General features: G+C 37.2%; 1 protein-coding gene across 6 annotated transcripts in view; it reads right to left on the bottom strand.

Annotated features, from left to right (window-relative positions):
* The window catches only part of pdlim5a (PDZ and LIM domain 5a), an 82588-nt gene that overhangs the window by 2068 nt on the left and 67355 nt on the right, over positions 1–13165 (bottom strand). For all 6 annotated transcript variants that reach the window (XM_039620901.1, XM_039620902.1, XM_039620903.1 and 3 more), the window contains 4 exons: positions 7673–7755; positions 5502–5697; positions 3017–3197; positions 539–659 (listed from right to left, as the gene is read on the bottom strand). In XM_039620901.1, coding sequence (XP_039476835.1) covers positions 539–659; positions 3017–3197; positions 5502–5697; positions 7673–7755 — 581 coding nt within the window. The remainder of the gene's footprint in view (positions 1–538; positions 660–3016; positions 3198–5501; positions 5698–7672; positions 7756–13165) is intronic.

Below are 13165 nucleotides of genomic sequence, written 5' to 3'. Positions count from 1 at the left end.
AAAAAACATTGTATACCGCTACCGCTATACTGTCCTACATCAGGAAAATGCTGATATTCAGTACATTTAACACTCACTCATCACACACTGCTTACCAGTGATCCACTGGTGAATCAGCAGGTGTTGTTGTTGCCGATCCTGTTGTTATTGGTGACAATGAACATTGACACTTGACACTAATTTTAGGGGTTGATTAATTATAATCAATCCATCCATGCTTTAGTAATAACTAGCAGTTACAGCCTGCTGGGCTGAGTGAGCATCACCAACGATAACCACTGTACAACCAGTTTTCTTTTTTTTAAAATATATTTTATATTATTTTTGTGTTGTCAGTAAAACCAGAGAAGTGTTATTAATGTAGCTTACCACTGACCATACACTACCTACATGCTTCATAAAATGTAGTTAAGATGTTTTCTGATTTCTTTCATTTATTTCAGCAGATGCTTTGAACTTGATTATACCATGTACAATGAGTACAGTGGCAATTACAGGAAGTACATCTGGATATTTTATCAACCCCATTATAACTCACCCGGTTCACAGTATGGTTCTCCATCCTCCAGGTGGAAAGTGTTGTTTCTGATTGGTTGCTGACAGTAAGCACACAGAAAGCAGTAGACATGCCAAGTCTGCTTGAGGGCATTTATCACCTCCTAAGGGAAAATGTAAACAATGTGGCTAGTAAGAGGCATAATATAGTTTTAGGTGCATTAGTGTATATAATAGAAACTGGAAAGCTATATCCACTTTAACAGGAAATGGAGGTGCAGCATCTTATGAAGGGATGTTATCATATTACATTGCTGCTTATGAAATTTTATTCACAAAGTCACAAATTTTTACACAAATCTTTGTACAACTTTTACCAGAGTAGGTCATTTTATTTTTTCTTGAATATCACCGTTTTTTTTTTTTCTCTCTCCTTGGTCTCCATGACCTACACCGATTTCTTTCCCACCCGTAAACTGTGAGAGCAAGATAAGACAAAGAATCGATGGAAAGTTGGCGAGCTGAACTAAAATGAAGGATTATGAGTGAGGGAGTGAGAAAACAGGTTAATAAGAAGCCATAAGCTGTTTGAAGATGTGTGAGAAATAGAGGGTTGAAAGGGATTTAGGCCACAGGGGTTAGAACACGTGAGGGATGAATGTCATAGTAGCAAGGAGAGCAGAAATTTCAGCGTCCTGACACTCTGGGTTCAGGCTACACCTACAGCCTCAAGGCCTCTAAGCCTAATTCTCCTAACACCCAAACATCTACTGCATTCCTGAGTTTTACTGGTGGTCACCGTAGATATTCAACGGGGTGGGATTAAATAAGTGTTTACTTCTTCCCACTCCCTTTCAACATGTAAATTAATCAGAATGTTCTTTGGGGGTGTTTTTGTATGTATTTTGTATAGTGTATATATATATATTTTTTTTCTCTCTCTCTTATTTTCTTTTCTAAATGTACCTGTATATTGTTCACATGTTGAAATAAAAAATTACCAAATTACCAAATTCCTCTGCACATTCAGGCTTCCTGCTCTGGTCTTTTATGTATTTAAAAACTGTCTTTGATGTTGTTCCATCTGTACTTTTTAAGCTTTTCTGCTAGTAGGGAAATAATTACATTCCTGTTTTAAATGAATACTTCTGTTAGAAGTATTAATCTAAACTCTAGACAATAAGTGAGTGTAGTGGCTGCGACTCAGGAGGTAGAAAAGGTCATTTACTAATCAAAGGGTCAAGTGGTTTGATCTCCGGCTACTCCATTCCACATGCCTAAGTGTCCTTGAGAAAAATACTATGCCTATTGTCTGAGTATCAGCATAAGTGCATAGAATAAAACATATGAATAGCCGAATGTGACTTGTAGAATGACAAGTTCTATGTGCTAAAGTGCTAAATATAGACACCAGTGCATTTGATCATAAACAGATTTCATAATAAAGGAACCTCATGTCCCAGCGAGCAGGAGGTTTACATTACACACAGTATATACAGTAAATATCTGCATGAATATAGATTTCAAGTTTTAGAGCTACTAATCATGTTTACACAGTGTTGTATAACAATTTATTTACTGCAGACAGTAAAAATTCTTTTGTCTTAGCAAAAAAATATCTACATAGTAAAGTAACACAAAAACATATATGAACAAAATTGAGATGAAATGTGTGACAAGCTTCCATCAATTGGATCAGGTGAGTGTTCACTCCAAATATACACATCAAGACCAAGTGACTCATTACTAATTTTATCTTAATGATTACAATAGTGTGCAAAAAACCCAAGCCACACATCATGTCTTTATTTTAGCTTAAAAGGACCCAAAACTTGCAGTTATTTCAAATCTAAACACATTATAGTTCTCCAGGCTTTCTGAAAGTCTCTCAAAGGTTTCTGTTGGACATTGGCTGCTTTTTCACTTGTTTTCAGTCCAGTCCTCGTATGTTACCATTTTCAGGGCAATGTTTTTGTCTGTATTTGTGTTTTTTGTTTGTTTGTTGAACAACTTAACACCAAACACAGTTTGGCCACAGTTATGTACATAATACATAATTTGCTTTGTAGTTGACTCTATGAAATACGATAACACAGTTTAACAGACATAAAATAAAAATTTTGTATCAACAAGGTGATTCCTAAAACGTCTCTCCAAAATAGAACTACAAAGAACTAATAACTCGATACAGTAGTATAAATTTTGTTATTTATATCAGTTTTGTATTGCTGTCATGTCTGGTTTATCTTACATAATGTAATCTTGGGCTTTTCATATCTCAGTATGATGTGCAGTTTATCCTTAAAAAACAGAGGAAACTGGACAATGTGGAGACAAAAGAAAAAGTGGCTGTGTAATTCATAGTGGAGGCTCAGTCACAGTTGAGGAAGCATTTCATGGTATGTCCTTTAAGAAACCAAACTCTGTTTGTACCTTTTATACCATATGTCTATGTTTATTTGCGGGTTTTAATAAATTGCTGCACCATTACTGCTCCCTTCTTTTTTAAACATCAACTCACCCCTAGTATCTTAGACTGGCAGCGGCTGCATGTTGGAGCAAAGAAGTCTTCATAGCAGTGTTCACAGTAGACGGATCCCCGTTCTTCAACAAAGCCTATATCTGCCAGGGATGTTCGGCAGTGTGCACAGTTAAATTCTTCCTTATGCCACGATTTCCCCATTGCTACCAAAAAAGGTCCTCTGGAAAAAAACACACACACACAAAAACTCTGAAAAAATGTACAAAAAGTTAACCAATACTCAGTTCAGCTTAATATTCTGATATACTCGTCATTTTACTTCCTTTTTTATACTTTGGTAGTTTTAGATAAATAGATAGAATGTGCTATTCAATAAGAATTATTAGAATATTCCAATATAGTAATGCATTTACTGCATCTGACTCCCTTTTTTCATCAATAATTACACTAAAATAACTGAAAACATCTAAACAATTAATGGATAGTTAAAACTGACGATTGAATTTCTGTTGATCAACAGACTGATTTTCTGGTATTCTGTTCAAATTAAAAAAAAATGCTGCAAAAATGAGAAACACATTTAAAAATGTGAGGACTGCAGCTATCGTCGCCTGCTTCCCTACTTTTGCTCCTTGGCTGTGTCCACTCTGCTGATTAGTTAAAGTGGGAAAACAACAGAGGCTAATTTACTCCACACAATAGCTGGGCTTATCTGAGCTTATCATGATAGTGGCCCTGGCTGGCAGTCATTAGCATGAGAGCAACCTTATCCTAATGATATGTTAGGTGACACAATCTGGGAGATACCATGAGTCAGGGCAGTAAGGTACTGGACAAGAAGGGAGGTTGACAGGAGAAGAATTTCAGGAAATTATCCCACAGTGATGTGCTCTTTTGTGCCACTCTGTCTGGACCTTAACAGCTTTTAATAACTTTTTATAGTTCAAATGCATGTTTTCAGGTACTTTGTACAGCTGGAAAATCCAGTTCATTTTCTTAATTGCCTCATAAAAGCCATTCTGTCAGTTATGCTAGTTATGCTCCATTAATAAAATCTGATCTCTAAGTATAAGCAAAATATATATCTGAGCACAGAAACATGTCCTAAACACACTTCTATGAGAAGTCTTTGATTACATCTCACATTCCCAGTTCTTAATATTAAACATAACTGAAACTGAAAAATTGACACAACAGAGGGCAAAATCAAGATGTGGTGTAACAGCATGAGTTTTTAATGAGATTGTCTGCGTATAACATTATTCTGCTCTTTTATCAGTGGCAGGTGCAACTTAATTCTCCTATCCGTTATCCACGCTGCAATCAAATGTCGTTCTACAGTTTCATACACAGATTGTTTACTCGAGATGGTTTCAGGTTAATTATTTTAAGAGCCTAACTATGGTGCTGAATAATTAAGGAGCGGACATATTTCCTTTCTCATTTTTAATTTGAGTATAATTTGATGTGGGTGCAGCCAAGCTGAGATCAATTCCCTTTTGATTGTCCTTGTGCAAGAAGTATACAAGCACGGCATGATGGAACTCAACGCCTTTCTCTCACAGTTTTCATTATAAATGGTCATGACTGCCCCCTCCATACCTGATGACACTACAGACTAAGATAGTTGATATTACAAGGATTATGTGATTCGGTTTGTCAATGTGTGGCTTTTATTTGAACTGTGAAGCACTTTGTCTAATATTAGTAGTAGTAGTAGTAGTATATTAGAGCACGACTGATAGGCATTTTAAGATAGATACCAATACTTGGTCACTGAAAATTTTGATATTTTTTCTTTCAGAGACATGAAACATAAACACATTTACCTAACATTTGTTATGTGTCTATTTATGAGTCCTTACTAAGATAATATCACAGTACAGTTTAAAAATAATCTTGTTTTAGTGTCACAGCAACCCAAGGCTTACTAGTTGACACCATGCCCAATCAGCTGGTTGGTGTGTTTGTGCCATTATTGGCTGATTTAAAAATCTAATATTCTGAAATATTGACTGTGATATTTTTTTCTTTCAAAAACACAAACCATAAATATAACATTTGTTATGTGTAGTTATTTATTTACTTCTTCACATCCTGCAAAACTCTGTTCGAATCAGCTGTTTGGAACGCCACAAGTTGACGTCATAAATGCTGATACTGGTAAATTGCTAAATATCAGTCCAGCCAAGCTCAAACAGATACATCTGTCAGGTTCCATTTCCTATACTGTGGCTGGACAAGGTGAATGCCAATATTTTCAAATACATATCAAACATAACTTTACATATCTTGTGTAACTAGAGACCTACACTTTCTTATAAAATCAATGGATTTTAGCTGATTTGATATTTTGACACTAGTACACTATTAAAAACAGACAGGATGCCATAAAGCCTTTCAGGGGCTCACTGAGGTGCCTGGTTAAAACAGGAAGAAAAACTGATCTATAAAAATACATTTTTTAGTCTGATTTTAAGCTGATAGTTTATATATAACATTAGCCATGTTGTTTGCCCCTCACCTGATGACCATGTTGCAGTGGGCACACATTGGCGTACGAGTGCCAGCAGGAATATGTTCTGCCATCTGTACCAGGGTGTCCTCATCTTTAGGGTGGGGCTGAGGAACAGGTCGGGCCGGAGCAGGACCCCTTGGGACACTGGCACTGCCGTTACCCTTCATACCAAAAGATGGGGTAATCAAACCAGTCTGTGGACCTACAGAAGGTGGAAGAAAAATAAAAGGATGTACCACTCACATTCTCTCAAAATACCACTCTTATTCTCACAGACGGTGTTTGTATTTGTGTACCTATGTTTTCTTGCCACATTTACAAGCCATTTGACCTTTACCCTCTATGACTATACACCCAGCAGGTGTCATGGTCATGCATGCAGCTGGCTGTCTGCTGTTGTCATAGCCAGGGATTTACCACATCAATCTTCAGCTGCACACTGAATTTTTCAGCTTGGAACACATTCCTATGTTGCATGTGTATTCATGCATATGACCAAACACACACAGACACATAAAGACCACCAGGACATACCCTCCACACAAAACCCAGACACCTGACTAAACACATAGCCCATTCTTTGATCTCCACACTATGGAAAGGGTAGTGTTTTTGTGTGCTGGTGAAAGAAAGACTACATATGGAGATCAGCTTTACCATTGCATGCCATGTTTAAAGTTGTCATTAAATTTTAATAATGGCGTATGTGTAAGTTCATAGAAACAAACAAACAATGGGCTTAAGTTAAATGTGTTAACCGACAAAGCTAAAAGTTAGATATGAAAGCTTCCTCAGTAGAATACTGAGCGATCAAAAGGGGTCAAACAGTTTAGGGGAGGGTGGGCAGGTAAGCAGAGGATGCAGGCCACTGCATCATGTGTTTTCAGATTTTAACAGTGACAGCATTGTTTTACAAGGCCTGGTTTCTTTCACTGCAGCTCAAAAGTCAAAATGGGCCAGTGGCCAAATGCTGCTGGGAGTGCTGCTGGGAATGCTATATGGCCAGCAGTATATTTTCATGATCCTGGGTTGTTGGGAAAATGACTGCATTTACAATTTTTGGGGGGCAGTTACATCAGATTGAGAAGCGGAGGAGAGGACTTGTGTCGGATTAGAAGCTGCAGCCTGAAGACTGTTTTGTGTTAAAGGAGATTTGATAAGGTTTGTTTACAAATAAATAGATTAGCATATGAAAAAGCTATGTGGATGTAGATAATAACCAATAATATATAAAACAGACATTCACTTTCAGAATGTATTAATGGAGTGCTGATTGGATATGGGCATTATGCTGCAGCTCAGTGCCTCGCTTTTAAAACTTTTCATCACTCCCGGCAGGTCTCTTCAATAAATATTATCTTTCTGACAGTGTAGAAATGCTACACATGTGACTAAGCAAGGCACCACATGCAGCACGAGCCTTCTCTCCTTCTTAATGGCGTTCCACAGAGCAATAACAGCAGAAAAGGAAAAGAAAGCCTGCAATGACCTATTTCACAACATATGTCATGCTTTAACCATGGAAAATAAGTCTCTTTACCCTTGCTAACTGGCTGTAACAACATTTTATCCAACAGTCGTAAATCAGTTTCACACTATGCCAGAATTGGGAACCTAACATTTTTTTTGTGAGGATAAATAACACCTTTTTTAACTGTGGGGGTGATATATGAATCAATCAAAATGCACACTTAAAAGAAGATTTAGCTTAATTCATAAATGCAATATTTATTTTTAGAAGTCTGTTGAGGGAAGTCTACATTCTGGATATGCATGCATTCACCGTGACTTATGCTAAGAAAACAGCTTACGCTCCTTAGTCTCATTACACTTAGCTAGTTAATTCAGTGAGAAAATATTACAAAATTCCTCTAGACAGAAACAACTCACACACATTCACACAAATATATCCTTGTTTGAATTTGGCAGTGATTTCCTGCAGCCTTGGCAAGATGAGCAAAATTTAGCAAGATTTACGCACACAATATCATGTATATACTGTATGTGTTAATAGTTTAAGTAAGTAAACAAGAGCCTGCTGTGTCTTAGCCCGAGTGCATACATTGTATTCTTTTTAAAGGATGTCAAACTGATTTTAGGAAATTGTGACTGTGAATGTGATTGAGTGGATTAGCTGCTATCACATGAATACAGGCAAGTACACACACAGTGTTTACCATAGGTTGTCGCAGGTCCTTTGATCATAGTCTTAACAACTGCAGACTCATGGCTGTTGAGTTCGGGTTCCACATATTCCTCACTGTGCAGGACAACACAACAGAAACACAACATTAAAATTGCTTAATGGGATTTGTAATCAAATGCATGACTTAATGCTAGAATCCACTGTCCCTGATAGAGCTCAAACAATATTTCAGCCGTTCATAACAGCTGATAGTAAAGAGGTGACAGGAGAAACACCCTTGCAAAATTTGTCCACAAGACAGCACTCTCTAACTTCTCTGTTGGCAACATGTTTGGAATGCCACAAACTAAACAACCAGTTGACCCAAGCAGAGTCTGGCAGAGTGGAAATGAGTTATCCACAAATTGTTTGTTTAGCTTTTGCAAATATGAAAGATTAAAATTCATATATGTGATTTTTTAATTAAAATGAGAAATATCGGTATCGTTAACAGTCTTAGAAATCCTTGATCAGGCTCTAGTCCCTACATATCAGATGTTCAGAAAACACATTACCAAAATTACCAGCTACTGTAGATGTCTGTTTTTCAGTGAGCTCACCCAAAAAATAAAAAGCTGAATGTCATGAAATTTATGCTAGAAGTAGAGCTTGGGCAAAGGATGAACTCATTAAATTTTGGTGTAGATCCAGCTCAACAGGCCTTCTACTGGTTTCTATTTTCATCCATCTCACTCATCACTCCGGGTGATGGCTCATACGGCAGTAATGGTAGCAGATTCTGTTTACATATGTGCAGTATAGTATATATCTTAGTTATTATTTTATTATCCTTTGCAAAATACCTTTCATAACTCATTTTAATCATATCCCACTAAGGAGGCAAGAAGGAAAACAGGGAAAAAAACACCAATTTTCTTAGGTTCTTCTCAAAATACACTCAGATACACTCCAGACTACCTACCTGCTGACAGATGGAGAGCTGGTATGGTACCAACCAAAACACAGAATGCAACTATAGCCAAAACAGTACAGTATGCACCTTCACTGTACACGTGCTCCTTGTGAATCCAGTACACACTAAAAGTTACCCATGTGCCACATTCATAGGAGAACACAGTCCAGGCTGCAGGAATGATGACAGATAGGAGACAAGTAGGACAGAACAGCAGTAATATTACAGCACACCTATTCAAAGGTGATGCCAGATGAAGAATTTCAGTGATTGAAGGGACTTAACAGACTACAGCTGAGTAAAAAATACAATAAGATAATGTATTTTAAAAAGGAGCTCATTTCACATCAACTGTGGATTGATGCCAGACTACATGTATTAAAGACGTTCTAATCATATAGTGCAGAATGTGAAAACATAAATGACACTATATTCACTGATTAATTTCTATATTATTGTAGCAAATGTACACAAAGATGCATGTTACCACTGTTGCTTTTCTTCTATAATGGGCCAATAGTGGTTTCTTAATGGGTCTGGACACTTCTTTGCAGTCATAGAAAAACAATCTAAGCCAACTAAAACTGCATTACTATGGATGCATCGGTCGATTCTCATGGTCTCCCAAGAAATACAACTACATTTTAAATGCAGGTCAAAGGATAAGTAACTTTACGAGATTCTGTACTAAGATTTAATGGTTATTGCGTCGAATGAAGCCCAACCACTAATTCATGTGATGAAATTATGGGTCACAGGATTTGAGATACTTTACAGCTCATCACACAAGATGGATAAATTGACCTGAGCATATTATATGATTTCATATGGTTCTTCTTCCATATCTGATGAAGATGACTGTAGCACAGGGTGACGTATTTTATCTTTAAAGGAATCTAAATATATCTGACACTGATTTGAGTATTCAAAGGTTTCAAAAGTAAAAATGTAAGGCTCCTGTTTTCTGAGGGTAATAACTTCAGTTAATCTCTCAGGAGTTAAAATGTTTTGATGTAAGACAAACCTGTAGGCAACACCTTCTTCTGTCTTCACCCTTGAGGTAATTTCCATCAAGGAAATATTCTTTTCTTTTTTAAATAGTTGTCTCTAGTTGTCTGTAAACTCTTTGAAGCATTCGTTCAAATCGTATGTCATTTTAATCACACAGATGACAAATAAACTATAAAAACAAGAGAGGAAATCAACTTTGAAAAACCTTTAATGTTTTTTACCTGATTTTGGCCAGCTATGAAATATTTTTGCCAGTTTGCATGTACCAGAGATTTGCCAAAGTTTGTCCAATTATCATGGTGGAAAAGCACAAAATATCTCCGTCCTTTAATTAAATGTAACCCCAAGGCCTCAAACTTTCCTCTGCAAAATGAATAACCTCTCTATAACATCAAGTGTGTGTGTGTGTGTGTGTGTGTGTGTGTGTGTGTGTTTAAGTATGCGCATACTCTTGAGCACCAACTGAGTAACCTGGGTGGGCCAACAATCTCTCCCCAGACATATTACAACCATAATGCATAGTTGCAGTTGATGCCAACAGTTGGATCACTGCTGTCTTCCCCTTGTGCCTGGCTGTTAGAGGACTCATGGGAGACACATGTTATGGCAACTGCAGTCATAGTTACGATAAGTTGTGCCTGTATGTTTTGTATGAACAAGAACTAGAGAATGAAAGAGAGGAAAGTGCAGTGAGAATCAAAGAGACAGAAACTAGTGAAAGGTTTGTGTATTAGGTTTGTGTAGCTTATTTAGAGCCATTCAAAGCATTACATTATTTATACAGATTGGGGATTTACCATAGCACTATTCAAACTTTCTAAATGAGTGCTTAACAATTTTTAACTCTGGAATACAGTAGCTGTATTCCAGAAGGGCCTCCTCTTCAGTGACACTCCGTGAGAAAAAAATACAACAAATAAAAGTAATAATTACAGCTTAAAAATGGTATAACTGAAACAGAAGTGAAATGGCTGTCAAAAATGACAATCGACCTGTTACGTTTACAACTAACATGCTTCATTTGCTGTTGTAAAACTGTAAAAATGTTCACTATGGAAATGTGAGTATTAAATTTGTTTCTTAAATATATCTTAAATATATTGTGTCTCAACCTGAAATGGGAATAATCATACAGGCAACTGTGAGGCTTCTCACCAGATCTTCTAAAACATCCTACGTGACACCAATTCTCTCCTATTTACATTGGCTCCCTATAAAATTTAGGGTTTTGCTTAAGCGTTTGGTGATCACTTTTAGAGCGCTTCATGGTCAGATGGCTCCCTGTATTAGTGAAAATTCACATGTAAACACTGCGTGTCTGAAATCAACTGATGAATGCTTGCTTGTGGCATGTGCAGTGCTTTTGAGGTCTGGCTCCCAACTTGTGGTACTCGCTCCTAACTGATACTGTTAGGATGAAGCTTAACACACACCTGTAGAGGATTACTTTTATTTAGATGTATCCATTTGTAGCATTTTTATTGTTGTTACTTTGTATTGTAAAGCACGTTGTCACTTTTGCCTTACTTAGTTACTGATTCATATATACATATATATACATACTGGCAAAATTTACACACACAGTCTCCAATGCAATGATCAGGATTGTGATAAATACATCCAGTGGACTGTTGTGTTAGCATTGATTCCAGCCAATCAGCCTGCAGCCAGCACAGTCCTAATCTAAGTATTCTCTGTAAGAAAGAGACTGCAGGGCTACATACAATCTTTCTTCATTCTCATTATCAGCTTACCATTTTGTATATCATATGTCTGACAGCAGGAGCCACGGCTATTCACACTAACTTCTTATATCTTTAGGCAGAGACAAAACTGAAAGTATCCTGAAACTATCCATTGCAGACAAAGTGCTGACAGTGCCAACTAGCTGGATTTGTACTGCCATTTTTACTAAAGCAGGGGAACAAGTACACTAGAAAGCATCTTTGTGATCGGGTCACAGCAGCCACAATAGCAATGAGTTCTCAAACCACTCCTATCTTGGAACATATCATTTGCTGATAAACTGAATAATTATACCATACCTCATATAGGTAGTTGCCAACACCTTATTAATAAAAGAGAAATTTAGGACATGTGTAAAGTTCCTTCGAGCATCTTGTGCACATTTGTGCACTGTCTGTTTTTCAGAAATAGATTTTTTTTAAACTACCAAAGTCCCGAGAACAGTTTTTGTAGTAGTTCCTTCTACAGTAGGTAGCAGTACAGTTAAAAAGCATATTTTCCTGTGTTGCCATGATAACAATATTCACAGTCTTTCTCTCTGCATAGCAACAGAAACAAAAAGCATCAGCAGGCATCAGCTTATCAAGCAAGCAAGAAAAAAAAAATTTCAGGAAAGACCTTTTCCTCATCATGCTATTAGGCTAATAAACTACGATTAAAGACCACAGTGCCATCTATTTAAATTATCTTGGCCAGCAAGCTAACAACATTCATTCATATTAGCTACAGTAATTTGCTAACAACAGGTGACAAATAGAGCAGGAAATAAGATGCTCCCCAGCGTTTCATTCATTAGAACCAGTTACATTGAAGCTCATTAATATTCTCTACCAATCAGTCCAATTACATGTAACTTTATTGTATTTTGTAAGACTGTGATTAGTTTTATGGAGAGCTCTGCTGTTTGTTTCTGATTCGGCAGTAGCCACTTAGATTGGTGACCATCTGGACATACTTGGCCACATATGAACCTTGTCACTTGTCAGGGATAATTAAAGAGGCTCGGGCTTTTCATTCTATCATCTGATCTATTTTGTATTGTACTCTTTATATACATTGACGTATATACATTTATTTATGCCTTGTCAGTGGTCCTAATCTTTATCACCGCTGTTGCTCCTGTGGTTGTCTTATCTGAAGTTTATTTTCTACCTAATAATGGCATTTCTTATTTGATGCTATTAAGAGATAATGAAGAAAAATAGAGAAGATTTTAATGTTTACATATGTAAGGTAACCCCTTGTGTACTGTAGTGCCAACAGGAGTTTGTATTATGCATCCCGTAAATGTGTTGGTTTAATTTAAATACTGAACAAATGGTCCATTTACATAGCTGACTGCTGTCCAGGAGCTCTCTCCACCACGCAACAGATGGTCTATAATTTAGCGCTGTTATATTCTTTGGATCAAATTTGGTTTTCACGCACTGTTTCAACCATGCGCTTCTATTCACACTCACGCAGTGACAGAGATGTCCATCCATCGTAGACACCCACTCAAGCTCCCTCGCGCAAATGCACATGCACTGTTCGTGCTTCACGGTTTTACTGTGTGCAGTTGTGTCCACCAACCAATGACTGATCTCTGTGAGATGCTGCCAAGCTATTTCATAGTGACCACAGAATGTCATAGTTGGTATGAACTGTCGCTGCAGAGACATATGGACCATGTCCTTTGGCGCGGGCATGCTTTGAATAAACATGGCTTGTTCACTGTTGACAGCAGCTATTGAACCACATGGTCCGTGAATCTGAGGCCTTGTTTATGCTGTGAGTTGAAAATAATGAAACTATTTGTTAAACTGGTGAAATGGT

This window comes from Oreochromis aureus, linkage group 12 (assembly GCF_013358895.1).
Source record: "Oreochromis aureus strain Israel breed Guangdong linkage group 12, ZZ_aureus, whole genome shotgun sequence".
Classification (NCBI taxonomy): Eukaryota; Metazoa; Chordata; class Actinopteri; order Cichliformes; family Cichlidae; genus Oreochromis; species Oreochromis aureus.
The sequence above is the reverse complement of the archived record's forward strand: the minus strand, read 5'-3'. Positions and strand labels throughout refer to the sequence as shown.